Source organism: Ornithorhynchus anatinus, chromosome 2 (genome assembly GCF_004115215.2).
Source record: "Ornithorhynchus anatinus isolate Pmale09 chromosome 2, mOrnAna1.pri.v4, whole genome shotgun sequence".
Lineage (NCBI taxonomy): Eukaryota > Metazoa > Chordata > Mammalia > Monotremata > Ornithorhynchidae > Ornithorhynchus > Ornithorhynchus anatinus.
In genome coordinates, this window is record NC_041729.1 from 50,792,285 (window position 1) to 50,812,240 (window position 19,956).

The following is a 19,956-nucleotide window of genomic DNA, read 5'->3' on the forward strand; positions in this document are numbered from 1 at the left end:
AAAAAATGGTCTTTGTTAAGCACTTATTACGTGTCAAGGACTATTCTAAGAGCTTGGGTAGATATAAGTTAATCAGGCTGGATAGAGTCCCTGTCCCACAAGGGGCTCATAATCAAGTAGGTGGGAGAAAAGGACTTGAATCCCCATTATGCAGTTGAGGAAACTGAGGTACAGAGAAGTTAAGTGACTTCTCTGCCCAAGGTCACACAGTAGGCAAGTGGCAGAGCTGACTGTAAGATTGTTAGGGACAGAGAACGTGTCTGTTAATTCTGTTGCATTGCACTCTCCCAAGCACTTAGTACAGTGCTCTGCACATAATAAGTGCTCATAAAATACCACTGATTGACTGGGATTAGAACCCAGGTCCTCTGGCTCCCAGGCCTGTGCTTTATCCACTAGGACACTCTACTTCGATAATAATTTCCTGAGTACCCAGATAAAAATCATGTTAAAGGGCACTTTTGTGAGGAGGGAGGTATTGGTTAAGCACTTACTATGAGCCAGGTACTGTACTAAATGCTGGGATAGATACAACCTAATCAAATTGGACATAGTCCTTGTTCCACATTGGCTCACAGTCTTAATCTACTTTGTACAGATGAGGTAACTGAGGCACAGAGAGTGAAGTGACTTGCCCGAGGCCACACAGCGGACAAGTTGCAGAGCCGGAATTAGGATACGTGTCCTTCTGACTCCCAGGCCCGTGCCCTATCCACCAAGCCATTCTGCTTCTCATACGTACACTTTAAATGCATGTAGTACACGTGTAGTATTCTTCAGGTGAGTAGGGACCCCAGGAACAGAGGGAGAAAAGTTGGTAAGGTGAGAAGTTAGGAACGCTCAGCTTGGGAAGATGGTCGTAGATCAGGCAGGGACTCCACCATCTGCACAACATAGTTTTCTCACCGAGAGTAGGGCTCTAGACTGTAACCTTGTTGTGGGCAGGGAATGTGTCTGTTTACTGTAATATTATACTCTCCCAAGCACTTAGTACAGTGCTCTGCACACAGTAAGTGCTCAAAAAATATGACTGAATGAATGAACCTTCATGCTTCTTCCTACTGGCTAAAAACTCCTTGTGGGCAGGGAATGTGTCTACCAACTCTTTTGTACTTTATTCTCCCAAGTGGCGTGGCTCAATGGAAAGAGCCCAGGCTTGGGAGTCAGAGGTTATGGGTTCGAATGCCGACTCCGCCACTTGTCAGCTATGTGACTCTGGTCAAGTCACTTAACTTCTCTGGGCCTCAGTTACCTCATCTGTAAAATGGGGATTGAGACTGTGAGCCCCACGTGGGACAGGGACTGCATCCAACCCGATCTGCTTGTATCCACCCCAGTGCTTAGTACAGGGCCTGGCACATAGTTAAGCGCTTAACAAATGCCATAATTATTAATTATTAAGTGCTCAGTACAGTGCTCTGCATTCAGGAAGCATTCAACAAATACCTTGGATTGGCTGATAGATATCGGTCTGGGTTTACTCAGATGCCCGCAGGGGGATCACCCAGTAGGCTAGTGAGTTCTCAACTCCCAAGAGCCCAACAGTCTTGTTTCATTGATGCCAGGGTTATGCCTATGCTCCTCAGAGAAAATTAATAATACTAATAATTACGTTACTTGTTAAAGGCTTACTATGTGCCAAGCGCTGTTCTTGTTAAAGGCTTACTATGTGCCAAGCGCTGTTCTAAGCGCGGGGTAGATACAAGTTAATCAGGTTGGACACAGTCCCTGTCCCACAAGGGGATGGTAATAATAATAATTGTAATTATTATAAGAGTTATGGCATTTGTTAAGCACTTACTATGTGCCAAGCCCTATTCTAAAAGCTGGGGTAGATACAAGGCAATCAGGTTGTCCCACTTGGGGCTCATAGTCTTAATCCCCATTTTACAGATGAGGTAACCGAGGCACAGAGAAGCTAAGTGTCTTGCCCAAGGTCCCACAACAGATAAGTGGCAGAGTCAGAATTAGAACCCACATCCTCTGACTCCCAAGCCCGTGCTCTTGCCACTAATCACACTCTTAATCCACATTTTACCAATGAGATAACTGAGATCCAGTGAAGTGACTTGTCCAAGGTCACACAGCAGACAAGTGGTATAGCCAGGATTAGAATCCAGGTCCTTCTGACTCCCAGGCCCACGCTCTATCCACTACATCATGCTGTCAGGGCCTGCCTTTGTATTTTGGGGTCCAAACCCCCAACGCTAGAACAGAAACATCTCCAAGAGATCGGGTTTCTCTGTTGCAGATGATAAATGCACCCTTAACCCACCAACTCCTAACAAGGATGGGACCTGAGCCTTAACGGTCTCTAATAGGCATCATCTATCTTAAGAGATATATTTCCAATCTATTTTAGGCCAGGCAGTCTTGTTGTAAAATATTAATGGTGATGAATTAATGTAGCAGTGAGGTTGCTGTAAAATATACTGTAATTGGTATGGTCCCATTAATGTGTCCTGGTGCCTGGGAAGACAAAGGGTTCCTTTCTCCCCAACGGTTGACTACAGGTGGACTGGAAACTGAGATTCCCCCATTCAGTCGTTGTCCCCGTAGTAAACTCCATATCGCCATTTCCCTTGCAATTGCACATCAAAATAGCGAATGTCACCATCATTTTCCAGCAAAAGTGGCCGGCTCACATCAAAGCGTGACTGTAGTTGTAGGCTTTGTTTTGGGAATTGTTGTGCCTTAAAAATATTCCACAATGGAAGGTTGGCCTCCAACGGAATTCTAAGCAAATAGGTTATTTACTAGATGAATTATTGATAGTTATTTTAAAAATGGAAGAAGGCATCTTAGAAAACAAGGCCAGTTTAAATCAGTTCAAAAGATCTTGGGAAACATGGCCAAAAGTCAAGATGTTAGTCGATAAGGAGAGATGTTTGTGAAGATCTAGGAGTAGAACTATCTCGTTGTACTTTCTTCATTTGCCTTTGAAATTCTTTTCAGGTTAATCCAAGGCTCTGTGGAAGAGGATGAGAGTGAGGACTTCACCCCAAAATGGGGTTGGGGTAGGGGTGAATTAGGATTCAGAAAACAAGAGTTGCCTTTGTATGTTCAGGGAGTCCTGATCTCCTCTTTCCCCTCCATTTTGACAGTGAGCCCCTTGTGGGACAGAGACTCTGTCTGATCCAGTTATCTTGTTTCTACCCCAGTGCTTACTAGGGTGTATGGTACATTCTAAGCACCTACCAATTCCCACAGTTATTTTCACTTTCCACGGACCCATCAGCGGCAAAAGCTACCCCCGAAAAGTTTCCCCGCCTAAGGGTGGCTAACCCTGCCCTAAGATGATGGTGATAATATAGTCATCAGTGCCTTCCATTCATTCATTCAATCGTATTTATTGAGCGCTTAGTGTGTTCAGAGCACTGAACCAAGCACTTGGAAAGTGCAATTCAGCAATAAAAAGAGACAATCCCTCCCCACACCAGGCTTCCACCACTCACCGCCCAGTTTCCACGTAGCTTCCCCACAGCAGCTTGGCCTAGAGGAGAGAGCAAGGGCCCGGGAGTCAGAAGGACCTGGTTTCTAACCCTGGCTCCACCACTTGTCTGCTGTGTGACCTAGGGCAAGCCACTTTGCTTCTCTGGGACTCAGTGACCTCATCTGTAAAATGGGGATTAAGACCGTGAGCCCCGTGTGAGACGGGGACTCTGTCCAACCTGATTAGCTTCTATCTACCCCTGCATTTATAACAGTGCTTGACCCATGTAAGCACTTAAATACCATCATCATCACCTATTGCAATCCTAGCAAAGGGAAAATATTGCAGGCTGAGAGATTTGAGGCTGTTTGCAAAGCTGCCATATATATATACATATATATATACATATATATATACATCTGAGCAGCTTTCTGACTGTAAACTCGTGTGGAAAGGGAATGTGTCTACCAACTTCGTTTTGTACTCCCCCGATCACTTAGGACAGTGCTCTGCACACAGTAAGGCCTCAGTAAATTTAAGTGATGGCTTGATTGATTGATTGAAACCTGTTGCTGGGAAGACTCTTTTGAGGGAGTACTGTTGAGGGAGTAAGTTTAATGCTCCATCAACAAGCATCTGCCCTGTTAGTCTAAAGAGGTCATAATACAAGGTCAAAAGCTAAGTAACATTGTTTTAAAAATTGTAGGGGAAACAGGAATAATATTTTTATAGCCTATTGGATGCATGTTCCACAAGGCAGAGGCTAGGTTTCCAACTTTATATAACAGGTTTGGGTTTTTTTGGTTTTTTTTTTTGTGTGTTTTTTTGTTAGTGGCATCTATGTATATACAAGATAATCGGGTTGGACAAAGTCCATGCCTTACATGGAGCTCACAACATTAATCCCTATTTTACAGATGAGGTAATTGAGGCACAGAGAGTGAAATGATTTGCCAAAGGTCACACAACAGACAAGCGGGGAAGCCGGGATTAGAACCCAAGTGGTCTGACTCCCAGGCCTGTGATTTTTCTTCTAAGCCATGCTGTTTCCTGTATGCCCATACAGGATACCATAAGTAATAGGTGCTCAGTAAATGCTGTGGTTTGAATAATGGAAATGTCAACTTGAGAAATTGTCTGTCTGCAAGGATTAATTTGAGAAATTTCAGACTCTAGCGTTCTGCTTTGTTTCAGCATTTATCTATTTGTATATTCACTATCAGTGTGTCAGGTCTAATAGGTGAGAATTTACATACAATTTAGGCAGGTTATTGAAAATCAAACATTTCCACAAGCGCAGTGGTAATACAGATAGGCAATTGCACATCAGAGCCATACTATTCATCCCCTGCCCCCAGTTACCTGAGAGTCCAATTACTAGCTAAATAACTCTCATGCCCCTCTCTGACTGAACCGGGATTACTCTTTCACCTGTTCATTTACTAGGTATCTGGACTTCCTGTGCCTGTGATCACTTTTCATGCTTTCATGGTCTCAGGGTTAAATGGGTGGAGAACATGGGAATCTGAATTTGATGACTGGGTTCATTGTTCAGTTGCCTTTGGTTTTAGGAGGCATTGTCTGAAGAATCCATCATCAAATTTACAGTGAGGGAAACACGTTTGGGACTCCTAAGAAGCAGAAGTTTAGAAGCCAAGCCCCTTCTTCTGGAGTATGAACCATCAATACAGTGATAGGCATAATAAGGATGATATTTGGAAAACAACTTACCGAGTCCTTGGGAGAATACAAAGGAGGAAGATGTCTGGTCCCTGCCCTCGAAGAATTTGTCACCTAATGAGAGAGAATGCAGACACAAGCCATTTATGAAACAGAGCTGTTGAGCCAAAGAATGGAAGGATCAAAAGAGCCCGGGCTTGGGAGTCAGAGGTCATGGGTTCTAATCCCGGCTCTGCCATTTGTCAGTTGTGTGACCTTGGGCAAGTCACTTAACTTTTCTGCGCCTCAGTCACCTCATCTGTAGAATGGGGACGAAGACTGTGAGCCCCACGTGGGACAACCTGATCACTCTGTATCCTCCCCAGCGCTTAGAACAGTGCTTTGCACATAGTAAGGGCTTAACAAATGCCATTATTATTATAACATATCAACAATAGGCATCAGACTTAAGCCTTACCAATAAAGTGCCTCCTTCCCTTGCCCCTGAAGACCTTCCAAGTACTCTATTAACAAATCTGGAACCATCAAGCTGGAATTCTCCAAAGTGTCCTTCCTCCATTCCCCAACTCAGTCCCATCCCTACATCCACTCTTGCCATCTCCTTTCCAACCATCTCTCAAGAGGAAGCAGCATGGCCTGATGTAAAGAGCACAGGCCTGGGAGTCAAAGGACATGGGTTCTAATCTCGGCTCTACCAGTTGCTTCCTGTGTGACTTTGGGCAAGCCACTTAACTCTTCTGGGCCTCAGTTTCCTCAACTGTAAAATGGGGATTTAAATAGCTGTTCCTTCCAAGCAGGACAGGGACTGTGCCCAACCTCATCAACTTGTACCTATCCCAGCACTTAGACCAATGTTCGACATATAGTAAACACTTAACAAATACCATTAAAAATCAGACTTCCTCCCTGATTCCCTGCAATCTGGTTTCCATCCCCTTTACTCCAGTGAGAGGGCACTCCAAGTTCCCAGATGGCTTCCTCCTGTAACTTTCAGTCACCTTGTCAGTGCAGACCATCCTTCCTCCTGAAAACATTGTTTACTGTTAGTTTTCCCCAAAAGTTCTTTCCTGCCTTGCTGACTGCCCTTCATCTCTTTTGCTGACTCCTTTTCTGACCCTCCTCCTCTTAATTTTGAACTTTGCAGTTCAAGGACCAACTTCTTATTTCCAGATACAATAACAGCCAAGACTAGAAAAGTGTTTAAGAGAGTTTGGCTGGCTCTTCAGCGGGATGTCATAAAGAAAGGCTTAACCACCTCTGCTTGTCACTGTTATCCCTGGCAATATAATCAGGAGTGAATTAAGACTTTAGGTGAGTTATTATGAACAATGACATTGAAAATAAGGAAAAGGTAACTTCATTCCTCAATACCTTCAGGTGATAACTACTAAAACTGTTGTTTTGACTGGTAAACTGAAAAAACATGAAGAGGAAATTACAGAGAAGTTCAAGCAGCTACCATTTAGAGTGCCTTTTTTAAAGAAAATATAAAAGAAAACCATTTAAGTGTGCTTTCAAAACACACAAAAATAAAGGAATTCAGACCCAGTGCTTATGTGCATATCTATAAATTATGTATCTAGATTCAAGTCTGTCTTCCTCCAGACTGTAAGCTCATTGTGGGCAGGGAACGTGTCCACCAACTCTGATGTACTGTACTTTCCCAAGTCCTTAGTACAGTGCTCTGCACACAGTAATCACACAATAAATACCATAGATTGGAGACCCAAAAAGGTTAGGAAAAACACAACTGCTTTCGTGTATGTCACAGTTCCACCGATCGTCGATTACCTTCCACGTTTCGGCACTAGTTATGCACAGTGGAATCCAGGGAACGTGAATTTAAAAATCCCTCTCTCTCTAATTTCTCGGAACTTGCTCCCCTGACCCTGGCAGCTGGGCAAGGAATAGTACAGGAAGAGCTGTGACAGGATTTCTGCACTCGTTAGGCATGAGTCCCCTCTCCCGAGTCCTCTCCATAACGCCCGTGTTCCTTCTCCTTACAAAATGGGTCCGGTCTCCCCCTCACCCCTGCTCACTTATGCCAGCCAGCCAGGCTCCTCTCCTGCTGCCTCTCTGCATTTAGGGGTTTTTTTATTTCATTGTTTATTGGGCAGAGCTGGAGCAGAGAATAGCAGTTTCATTTCCAGTGTAAATTATGTTTGAGGAGCCTAGGTGCTCTCTCATTATCCATGGCCCCAGGCCATTCTGGCTGCAGCTCTAGCCATAATAAGTTCCGGGGGATAAGGAGAAAAGGGATAAAAAAATCCCAGATACAAAATATGTCACATGCCTGATGACAGTTATTCCAGGAAACCGCATCTGCACCGAAGTGACACCCAGAGTCGGGAACCAAAAGTGGAGGGAGTTAAGCACAGGAAAACACATGCTCTTCCTCAACACAGATTCTGCCATCACTCGGGATGATTTTGGCAAGATCATCCCCCTTCTTCCAGGCTCAGCACTGAGCTGGATTTCCCCCGGAGCAGATACGAAAGAAAACTGAAAGCACTTCTACCCTGCTTGATCCGATTTGATTTTAACTACCCTGGCACTTAGCACGTAGTAAATGCTTAACAAATCCTGCAAATATTATTAATATCCTTTCTCCCTTTATTGTCATTCCCATCAGGGAGAAAAATTGGAGACCAGGAGAAGAAAGAGCCCAGTAGGAACTGAAAGGAATCCAGAGGGAAATGTTGAACTAGATGGAAAAGGCGAGGCCCCTTGCAAAAAGAAAACCAGAGGGGTCAAGGTTCCTGATTGCCTGGAGATGGGGAAGGGCTCAGAGAAGAACACTGCAAAGGACAGGACGTAATCTTCATCCTTCAGAAAGGAGCCACCCGATCCTCTAGATTGTAAGCTCGTTGTGGGCAGGGAATTTGTCTGCTATATTGTACCGTTCCAAGCGCTTCGTACAGCGCTGTGCACATAGTAGGTGCCTGATTATATCATATTTATCGACCGCTTACCGTGTGCAGAACATTGTACGAAGTGCTTGGGAGAGGACAATACAACAGAGCTGGTAGACTCCTTCCGTGCCCCCAGTGAGCTCACTGCCCAGAGGGGGAGACCGACATTAATATAAATACATAAATTACGGATGTATACATAAGTGCTGTGGGGCTGAGGGAGGGGTGAATAAAGGGAGCAAGGGAAAAGCAGAAATGAGGGCTAAATCAGGAATAACCTCCTGGAGAAGATGTGCCTTCAATAAGGCTTTATAGTGGAGGGAGTAATTATCTGTCGGATATAAAGAAGAAGGGCATTCCAGGACAGAGGTAGGACGTTGGCGAGAGGTCGGCGACAAGATAAACGAGACTGAGGTACAATGAGTAGGTTGGCATTAGAGGAGTGAAGTGTGCAGGCTGGCTTGTAACAGGAGAATAGCCGACTGATCCAGCGGCTGCCATAGTTGAGCCTGTGGGTCATCTGTCCCTGAAATGACCTTTGGAGAATTAGCCTTTTGCAGTATCCAACCTATTATCAGCCTTATCCAACCTATTATCAGCCTTACTCATGATGGCAAAATTCCCAGCTAGGAAGTTGCAGGACAAAGCCTTCCCCCTGTTGCTTATTTACAATCCCAAACTAGGCGAACACTCCCCCAAAGCATTGTGAACCGAAATGAAAGAATATAGAGCCTTGCTTCCTCCCTCATCAAGGATAAAAGTAGCATCCTTCCTGCAGCTTGTTATATGTGTTCTATTTATATAGTAGGAGTGTGGATAAATTCTAGCAGATAAATCCAGTTCCATTATTACTGACCTAGAAAGGCTTTGGATTTCAGGTACCTAATGTAGAAAGTATGCAGACCACACATCGTTTTCCCACTTAATAAAACTGTTGCCTTCAGTGCTTTTTCTCTGTTTCCAACTAGCCTGAGCCGGAAAGGTCTATTAGGAGCCAGTCTCCTCTAGGAAAAGAAACGCAACTAGCTTTGAGAGCCTGATAATGCTGGGTGACTGTTGTCTTTAATTAAACGAATGGGAGGACAGTTTCCCAGTCAAACCCATCCTCCTTCCCCCCACCCCCCCCACACACACTTCCCATTTCATCGATTTCCTTTTCAGCACCATGTCCTTTTCAGCAGAGCTGTCGAGTTTGGTGTCAGTATCCTTAAGCGGACCAAAAATGGCCTTTTCTATTATCTATCTAGCCCTTAATTAAAAGGTTAATATACTGGTAGATGGCCCCGAACTTAGATTAAATAAAAAGGATCCATTATTAGATCTGCAAACCCAACCCAGGTTGGAGGAAAATGGTGAGGGGAGAGAAGGGCAACTTTCCCAGGCCCCAAGCTACTCCTATTACTAGTAATTGAGGAGGCCCAGGTAGTCCAGAATCTCCTTGTGTGGCATGTGGACTGAGCACAGGCCTGGGAGTCAAAAGGACCTGGCTTCTAATCCCACTCTGCCACTTGTCTGTTGGGGGACCTTGGGCAAATCACTTCATTTCTCTGTGCCTCCATTACCTCATCTGTAAATGGAGGATTAAGTCCGGGAGCGCCATTTTGGATCCGTACTAACCCATTACCTTACATCTACCTCAGTGCCCGGCACATAGTAGACACTTAAATACTATTACAGAAAAAGAATAAAAATCTCCCCAGACCTCAGCAGTGCTGCCACCAATTCCACTGGGGTTTCCAGAACCTATTCCAGCCCAGGTCCCTGTGCTACTTGGGCTGGTGGAGGCAGCTGGCTGGGCTGGAGTGGACCATAACAGCATAGGAAGTGTGTTAGCAGTGTTTTGTCCCCAACCTCCGGGCCTTCCTACCCACTTACCGAGCTGGCCGGAGCTCGATTTCTGCTGCTCCCTACCCCTGTCCCTATCAACTACCTCCCAAGGTGCTGGAATTGCCAATAAAACCCCCAGTGTATGAATGTGTGACAGAGTGACATTACATGTCTAGTCTAGACCAACCCAGGACTGGTTCTTGGCCAATAGAGAAGCAACGTGGCCTATGTGGAAAACAGCCCAAGTCTGGGACTCAGAAGGACTTTTTTTATGGTACTTGTTAAGCATGGCTCAGTGAAAAGAGAATGGTCTTGGGAGTCAGAGGATGTGGGTTCTAATCCCAGCTCTGCCACTTGTCTGCTGTGACCTAGGGCAAGCCACTTAACTTCTCTGTGCCTCAGTTACCTCACCTGTAAAATGGGGTTTAAGATTGTAGCTCCATGTGGCAAAACCTGATTACCTTGTATTTATTCCAGCTCTTACAACAGTGCTTGGCACATAGTAAGCCCTTAACAAATGCCATTATTATTATTATCATATGTGCTAATCTTTGGGGATGATACACGTTAATCAGGATGGACAAGCCCCTGCCCCACATGGGGCTCACACTCATCCTCATTTTACAGATGAGGTAGTGAGGCACAGAGGAGTTAATTGACTTACCTGGGGTCACCCAGCAGACATGTGGCAGTGCTGAGATTAGAATCCAGGTCCTTCTGACTCCCAGGCCTGTGCTCTACCCACTAAGCCACGCCGCTCCTAATTCCTGGGTTCTAATTCCACTTCTCCCACTTGTCTGCTGTGTGACCTTGGGCAAGTCACTTCACTTCTCTGGGCCTCAGTTACCTCACCTGTAAAATTGGGAGTAAGACCGTGAGCCCCAGGTGGGACAGTGACTGTGTCCAAGCTGATTTGCTTGTATCCATCCCAACACTTAGTACAGTATCTGGTACATAGTAAGCGCTTAACAAATACCACAGTTAACAGGCCTCTGCCTCCATATGCAGGTCACCAGGTCACTCAAGGAAAACCTTGAGTCCTCCCCCTCTATTCCCAACAACACCAGAGGCTCCTGATGCCGGAAAGGGAGAGGAGGGGCGTCATAGTCCATAGCATCTTTTTTATGACTGCTGGAAGTGGAAGGTCAGAGGTGAGTTGGGAGTGACAGGAATGGACAAGTTCTTCCCCCAACTCCCTATCCCTTTGACTCCTTCTAGAGAGATTAGGTTGGAGGGAGGAACTAGATAGTGCAGATCCTCCTGAAGTGTGTGTGCACGTATGTGGGTGTTGGAGGGGTGGGGGATTGGTTAGAAGCAGGTGGTCAGCTCTTCCCTCCCCATTTGGTGTAGATCCAGAGAGACTTCAGAGAACAGATGGTTGCCCTCTTCCTCTGTCTCATCGGCATGGTGTATGTGGCATCCGTGCCCGAAGAGATTGGACAGCTGGCTGCAACCGATTCTCTTTGACACAAGGGAGCTCATTATGCCATGCTCCATAATGAATTATGAGGCATAATTTGGAGATACATCTATCTGTGAACACAAAGGACAAATGTATCTATCTATTCATAGCTCCCTGTAAACATATCCATATGTGCTTACGCATATATACTGAGGCAAGCACAAAGGACAAATATATATAGAACATATACATACGCACACACACACGCATATATATGTATATGGTATTCATTGAGCACGTACTGGTTGCAGAACACTGTACTAAGCACTTAGAAGGGTAGAGACCAACAGAGTTGGTAGACATGATCCCCGCCCACAGGAGCTTAGATATATAGGTAGCTCTTTATCTGTTTATCTATATTTGCCCTTCGTGTTTGAAAAATAATCCACTGATGGTGAATTTTATTTATGGGTGCAATTTGTGACTGAGAAGGTCAATGCAGAGGACCCACAGTTCTGACCTCACTGTGCCCACACAAAGGCTACGCTTTGGTGTGCTGCCATATATGTTGTTTGCAAGGCCTGGAGCTCTTTTTTGCATTTGCCTCCTTGTCACCATCATTATGAATCTTCCGCTCGGAAGGAACCACTCCTTCGTTGACTGCAGTGCAGCACGGTAGTCCATCTGAGGCAACGGATACCTAGTTTTCCACGGGAAGGTCGGCCTGGTCTGAGGCTACGTCTCCTCAAGACATTTCCTCTGGACTTCCCGCTTCCCACTTCCAGCTCACCATAAAGCAGCTGTTTGGAAGTACAGAGAAAGGAACCAATAAAAAGTTGCTTCATGAATTTGCCACTTCATGAAACCCACATTCCATTTAATACCTGTTTAGCACAGTGCTTTTAGGTGCGCTTAATTTTAGAAATTTCAAATCAACTAGAACAACATAGCAAGTAGGGGTCGTTTTTAGTCACCGAATCTAAATATTTCACTTGGGGCAATAATCTTTCTTCTTGCTCTTGAGGCAAACAGGAGTGATAATGAGCAATATTGGACGTGCTCTTCTCAAATATTTAAATATTGGCTCTTTTCAAAATATTTATGCAGCATTTCTAAGGATCTCGCCAGAACCCTAGCAGAAAGGTGAAATGTTACTAGCTCCAGTTCATAAACGTGTAAATGAAGCTCTCAGGGATATTTCACCGATTCAGGCTTTGTACTTAATCCATCTCCTTCTCTCTTATTTAGCATATGGTTAAGGCACTGTTGTGTGGAAATATTCTCTCCATGCCAAGCTGGTCTGTCTGTTGCAGTTGTGTCCTAACAGTTCCCTATTACACCACATTGTTTGAGACCATGTTTCAGTATATCTTTAAAACATTTATTTTGCTCTCCCTGCTTGCATATGCTCCATTTTACCTCTCAATATAGCAGTCACGTGGCTAGGCTGCTGTCCCCCATTCGCATCATGTTCCCCACATTGAAGCTGGGTTACAATGAGCAATACCCTCAAATGGAGGTGAATAAGAAGAAGAAGAAGAAGAATAGCAAGAAGTATGGCCTGGTGGATAGAGTACAAGCCTGGGAGTCAAAAGGACCTGGGTTCTAATCCCGACTCCTCCACTTTGCTGTGCAAATCACTTAAATTTTCTGTGCCTCAGTTACCTCATCTGTAAAATGGAGATTAAGACCGTGAGCCCCATGTGGAACGGGGACTGTGTCCAACCTGATTAGCTTGACAAGCGCTTAGAACAGTGCTTGACACGTTGTAAATGCTAACAAATTAATATTATTATTATCAGGTGAACTGGCTGCAGTCTAGGGACTTACAGCTGGTCTTTCCATCTGAGCTTGTGTTTCACCTACAGGGGACCGTGATGAGAAACTGTTGAAGAAGTCAAATGTGCCTTTTTTGGTAGGTCCAGGTTTCCTGTCCATATAGAAGGCCATCCACATCCTCCTTTTTCATAGAACTTTAGTTGGGTTTAAAGCTTGAATCTCTCAGTCTCCCACGGGTTACACTGCCCTTCTCAATTCACTTTCTACAACTTTGGCACTAGATCTATCATCGGGTCAATCATACTTAAACAGAACTCCTCATTTCCCATCGAAACCCTGTCATTCCCTGACTTTCCTGTCACTATAGACAACACCACCAGGATCTCTGTCACACAAGCCTGTAACCTTGGCATTATCCTCAACTCATCTTTCTCATTCAACTCAAATAGTCCATCCGTCAATAGATCCTGTTGGTTCTTCTTTCACAATGTCCCTAGAATCCTCCTTTTCTTCTCCATCCAAACTGCTACCAAGCTGATCCAAGTACATATCCTATCCCACTTTCATTCATTCATTCAATCGTATTTATTGAGCGCTTACTATGTGCAGAGCACTGTACTAAGCGCTTGGAATGTACAATTCATCCTATCCATTACCAAGACCTGCCGGTTTCACCTCTACAATATCGCCAAGATCCGCCCTTTCCTCTCCACCCAGACGGCTACCTTACTGTTACGGGCTCTCGTTATATCCCGGCTAGACTACTGTGTCAGCCTTCTCTCTGGCCTCCCTTCCTCCTCTCTCGCCCCGCTCCGGTCTATTCTTCACTCCGCTGCCCGGCTCATCTTCCCGCAGAAACGATCTGGGCATGTCACTCCCCTTCTTAAACAACTCCAGTGGTTGCCTATCGACCTCCGCTCCAAACAGAAACTCCTCACTCTAGGCTTCGAGGCTCTCCATCACCTCGCCCCTTCCTACCTCTCCTCCCTTCTCTCTTTCCACCGCCCACCCCGCACGCTCCGCTCCTCCGCCGCCCACCTCCTCGCCGTCCCTCGGTCTCGCCCATCCCGCCGTCGACCCCCGGGTCACGTCCTCCCGCGGTCCCGGAACGCCCTCCCTCCTCACCTCCGCCAAACTGATTCTCTTTCCCTCTTCAAAACCCTACTTAAAAATCACCTCCTCCAAGAGGCGTTCCCAGACTGAGCTCCTCTTCCCCCTCTACTCCCTCTGCCATTCCCCTTTTACCTCTCCGCAGCTAAAGCCTCATTTTCCCCTTTTCCCTCTGCTCCTCCACCTCTCCCTTCCCATCCCCACAGCACCGTACTCGTCCGCTCAACTGTATATATTTTCGTTACCCTATTTATTTTGTTAATGAATTGTACATCGCCTCGATTTTATTTAGTTGCCATTGTTTTTACGAGATGTTCTTCCCCTTGACGCTGTTTATTCCTATTGTTCTTGTCTGTCCGTCTCCCCCGATTAGACTGTAAGCCCGTCAAACGGCAGGGACTGTCTCTATCTGTTGCCGACTTGTTCATCCCAAGCGCTTAGTACAGTGCTCTGCACATAGTAAGCGCTCAATAAATACTATTGAATGAATTCAGCAGCAGATACTGACAATCCCTGCCCAACGACGGGCTCACAGTCTAAAACGACTGTATTAGCCTCCTCGCTGAGCACCCTGCTTCCTGTCTCTCCCCTGTCCAACCCATACTTCACTCTGCTGCCAGGATCATCTTTCTGAAAAATTGTTTCACCGCCGCTACCCATCCATCTCCGCAAACACCTTACCGTTGGCTTTCAGGCACTCAGTCAGCTTTCCATCTACCTTACCTCGCTGATCTCTTACCAGTCGGCGCACTAATGCCAACTTACTTTCTGGACTCTGATCTCAACTTTCCCCCCTGACCCCTTCCCCAAGTCTTCCCTCTGTCCCGGAACCCCCTCCCCCATGATATATGACAGATCACCACTCTTCCCACCTTTAAAATCATCCTAAAATCACATCGCCTCCAAAGGGCCCTCACTGACTTGACTAAGCCCCCATTTCTCCTGCGTCACCTATGCAGTGGCTATATACCCCTTAAGCACTTTGATATTCACCCTAGCCCTATAGCACATATGTGTACAGTCTACTATTCCCCCATCTGTTATTTATTTTATTGTCTGTCTCCCCGCTGAAGACTGAAAGCTCCTTTCGGGCAGAGACCCTGTCAACCCATGCTATTGGATTATATTTTCCAAGCACAATAGTACAGTGTTGTGCATCCATTAAGCACTCAATAAATGTCATTAATTGATTGATTGTGTTCATCTACTGTGTGCAGAGCACTGGGCGAAGCACTTGGCAAAGTTCAATATGAGACATTATCCCTGCCAATCCAAGTGCGGAGTCAGACATAAAATAATTCACCATTTGGAGCAAAAAAAAAGAGTGGAGAAGTTGATATGTGAATAAATAAGTGCTCGGATAGTAGAGTATGCTCAATTCTGTTATTATGTGCCTTCTCCAGCGTGGCTCAGTGGAAAGAGCCCGGGCTTCGGAGTCAGAGGTCATGGGTTCAAATCCCGGCTCCGCCACTTGTCAGCTGTGTGACTGTGGGCAAGTCACTTAACTACTCTGTGCCTCAGTTACCTCATCTGTAAAATGGGGATTAACTGTGAGCCTCGCTCGCATAGGACAACCTGATTCCCCTGTATCTACCCCAGTGCTTAGTACAGTGCGCTGCACATAGTAAGCGCTTAACAAATACCAACATTATTATTCTCCCTATGTGCCTTGGCCAGGATGTTTTTAGGGGCTGAAGCGAGTCGCCTCTGCTCTCTCCCTTTGCTCTACCCACCTCTTCCTGCCCCACAGCACTTGTGTATATGTCTATAACTCTAGTTATATTAATGTCTGTTTACTTGATTTGTATATATCTAGAATTCCATTTATTTATATTGATGCTTATTCACTTATTTTGATGTCTGTCTCCCCGCCTTCTAGACTGCAAGGTCGGTGTGGGCAGGGATTGTCTTTATTGCTGAATTGTACTTTCCAAGCACTTAGTACAGTGCTCTGCACAGAGTAAGCGCTCAGCAAATACTATTGAATGAATGAATGGGACGCTTGTCCAGCTTTCTGAACCCCCCTGGACACAGTATTGATCAATGGGTCAGTGGTATTCGTTGAGCACTTACTGTGTGCAGAGCACTCCATTAAGTGGTTTGAAGAGTACAATATAAGCGAGTTGGTATACACATCCGCTGCCCACAGCGAGCTCACAGTCTACCAAGCATTGGCAGAATCATCCTTTGTCTATGGACTTGGCACTGCCCACGGTGATCACAAGGGAGGTTGCTGAAAGGATACTGCTTAGGTATCAGAATTCAGAGACGGCGCTGAGGTCCACGTGGCCAGTGAAAATATTTGGCTCTGTATAGGATTTCCCAGATGCAGAACTTCAACTTTCTGTAGACTTAACATGAGGCCTGCCCTAAAATTAGAAGTAGGTTTGGTCTTCTCGAGCAGATGTTTCAGGAAATTTGGGACGGAAAGAGGAAGATATGAAATGGCAAGAGGCGTTACGCAGGGCAGACATCAGCCTGGCAAAGGACCATGTTTCTGGGCACAGTGTGGAATGGATTGCCAGTTATGCAAAAATATTTTCAGCCATGCCCACAGGCTGAGATTTCACTAGCAGTAGTACCATTTTTGAATACAAAGACAGCTACATTCTTCCACAGCTAAAACAGTACTTATTCCAGATGGAGTTAGGTCTAATTAAATTCTTCCCTTTCTTTTGTAAAAACTTCCATGCTCATCTCCAACCAACTCTAATGCAGTACCTAGTCTGGAAGCTTCAGGTATGAGACACATTTCCATCCACCCTAGGTGATGTCCTCTCTAGTCAAAACCTGACTTTACCCTTAAAACTCCCAACAGGTAAGAAAAAAAACGGCAAACCACTAGCTTCACTTTGAAGGAATAGAAGTTATTTAGAAGCTAATCTTGTCCAATGTGATAGAAGATGACTGAGCTTCTCAGAGTCATTTGCTGAAATACCGCTTACCAATTCTCACTAATAACTGGTCTTTTTGATATAGCCATACAAGAGATTGTGTGAACTTTTTTTAATGTAAAACTACCATTTCAGGGCGCTTTTTTTTGTTTGTTTTTAATGGTATTTATCAAGTGCTTACTATGGGCAGAGAGCGTGTCTGCTGATTGTGTGCTGTGCACATAGGTAAAGTGCTCAATAAACACCACTGATTGATGTGCCAGGCACTGTACTAAGCGCCGGAGTAGATACAAGCTGATCAGTTTGAACACAGTCCCTGTCCCATGAGGGGCTCACAGTCCTAATCCCCATTTTACAGAGGACATAACTGAGGCCCAGGGAAGTGAAGTGACTTGCCCAAGGTCACACAGCAGACAAGTGGATTAGCAGTGGATTAGAACCCAGGTGCCTCTGACTCCCAGACCTGTGCTCTATCCACTAGACCACGCTGCTTCTGAAGAAACTAACTGTACCCAACTGGAAGAACCTGGATTGAATACTAATTCAGTTAAAATTTGGGAGAATTTAAGGCTTATCCCTTTCCTTCTGAAGTCATAGAGCTACATTCGGAATCAGAAAATAAAGATGCTGGTATCATAATGTTTATGTGCTTTATTCTCCATTTCTCAATGGGGGCAAAGCATGGATGCATTCCCACAAAGAGACCTCCAGAATGATATGTAGCATTCAGTGAAGGGCCATCAGGCAAAGAGACATTTTAAAAGCAAGGCAGAACATAAAGTTTACGTCCACAGAGCTGTGCATGCTTGATTTGATGGCTCTATGCTTTCATTCTAATCTCATAGACAGACCTCCATCATAGCAGGAAATGAGACCCTTCTTCTACCCCTTCCTCTCTGAATCTGCAAAGACTGGGTTAAATCTTGTAGAATGGGTCATTTTGGCCTCCAAGTTTTTTGAGAAGGAAGCAGAGATTTGGGAGAAGGTAAGCTTCTCGTCCCACCTCTGTTTTTCAGAACCCTGTGCGTGCTGCCTTTTCTACTGCACTTCAGGGTAAGGAGCTGCTAGTCTGCCTAATGAGGAAATAAGCAGCAATTGATCGCTTAGATAATAATAGAGGTACTCACTATGTGCTAGGCATTATACTAAAACCTGGGGGCAGATACAAATTAGTAGGTCAGACACCAACTCTGTCCCATACATGACTCACAATCTAAGACAGAGGGAGACCTGGTAGTCAATCCCCATTTTCCAGATTAAGAAACTAGGGCACAGAAAAGTGACTTGCCCAAGATCACACAGCAAGTCAGTGGCAGAGCTGGGATTAGAAGCCAGGTCCCCTTACTGTCAGGCCTGAACGCTTCCCATTAGGTCAGGCTTCTTCTCTTCCCCTTTAATGGACAAAACGGCTTAGTAGACTATGAGGTGGGTTGCTTAACAAGCCTTTCTTCTAGCTTCAGTAATGCAGGTAATATTGCTCGCTGTGCCATTTCTTCTCCTGTAGCCTCTTCAGAATTTCAGGAAGTCATTATGCAAGGCCATATTTTTTGGATGCGTGTATGTGCTCGCATGTCCACCTACGTGGGCATATTTGAGTCCCTTCCCCACCCCACCCCCCACACACCCGGTACCACAGTCACACTTCCACAAAACCAGCTTCCTCGGAAGTTCATTCTGATAGAAGTTCCAGGACCGATCCTTATTATCCTCCTTCTACCAGCACCTCAACACTCCCTTCCGGCCTTCCTGGTCCCCGACAGTGAAAGCAACTTGGATCCGGGCCAGTCATTCCTGTAGCAACCTAGGAACTGGTTAACGTTTGTCTCAAAAATAGAACACGCAACCAGTTAGAGTTTTGGGTCATTACAACAGCAGTCCGGTTTCCTTGGCAACAAGGGACTGACATGCACTCTCCCATTTGAAGTCGCACACACTTAAGACATTTAGTCATGCAGCAGGTGTCTCTTCAATTACACTTCTAAATTCAGAGTCAGCCGTGTTACCGGTAAAAGGAAGAGAGATCTGGGGGCTCAGTGTGTGGGAGGAGAATGGAGCGGAAGAGAAATTCTTCAATTAGGAGAGTGCCTTGAACCAACTCGAACCCATTCCCCCGGTGTTATCATTCTGGTGATACGGGATGTGCCTTTGCCCTTTCCCCTCCGACTGCCGTTTCCGGTTGTCCAATTCTCAGCTCTCTTTGGGGGTGGGAATTCTCCCTCTCCCCGTCTGTGAGACTGGGCTGTGCCAGGAAGCCGATGCCACGATGAGAAACGTTGACACATGCGTCCCCAGGCTGGGCAGAAATAGAAACGCACCCAATCTGGGATGCTCGAGAGATGTTCCCGGCGAAACGGAAACAAGTGAATCACAGGCGGAACGGTGGGATCGTGGGGGGCCTACGGGGGCGCTGCTCCTTAACGATCATCGATAATCTAAAGCCCATCGATCCTGCCCCGAGGGTGCCTGCCTGCTGGCGGCCAATGTGGCGGGGGTGGGGGAATGTGGTAGAGCAGCTGATGCTGGGAGGAGGGGGTGGCGGCCTGGGACCCAACCATGGATGGGAGCCAGGGCCAGCCCCTCTGAGAACCCCTGTGGACCTTGAAGTCTTGGATGGGCCCAGTTGTTCCTGGTCTAGGCAGTGCAGAATCCTCATGTCATCCTAGTCCGGGACTAACTTCCCAGGCACGTTTCCCTACGCTGCAGGTCAAGGGGTTTGGGAGCCCTGCTTGAGGAGTGTTGCAGTCTGGGTTGGTGGAGAGAGGGAATGGGTTTCCCTCCTCTCTGCCTGCCTCTTTAAGGGGTTTGTGGGCTTTTGGCTTCTAATTATAATGATAATTCTGGTATTTGTTAAGCACTTACTCGGTGCCAGGCACTGTACTAAGCGCTGGGGTAGATACAGGTTTATCAGGCTGACACAGG

The 19,956-nt window shown here is 45.8% G+C and overlaps 1 protein-coding gene across 4 annotated transcripts in view; it reads left to right on the plus strand.

Moving 5' to 3' along the window:
* Window positions 1-19,956, plus strand: part of SNX29 (sorting nexin 29) — a 553,944-nt gene that overhangs the window by 496,110 nt on the left and 37,878 nt on the right. The window contains exon 22 of one of the 4 annotated variants that reach the window (XM_039911122.1): window positions 7,746-8,121. The exons of the other annotated variants lie outside the window; for them this stretch is intronic. Coding sequence (XP_039767056.1) covers window positions 7,746-7,785 — 40 coding nt within the window. The 3' untranslated portion in view covers window positions 7,786-8,121. Of the gene's footprint in view, window positions 1-7,745; window positions 8,122-19,956 lie in introns of those variants that run through there. 4 annotated transcript variants of the gene reach the window in all.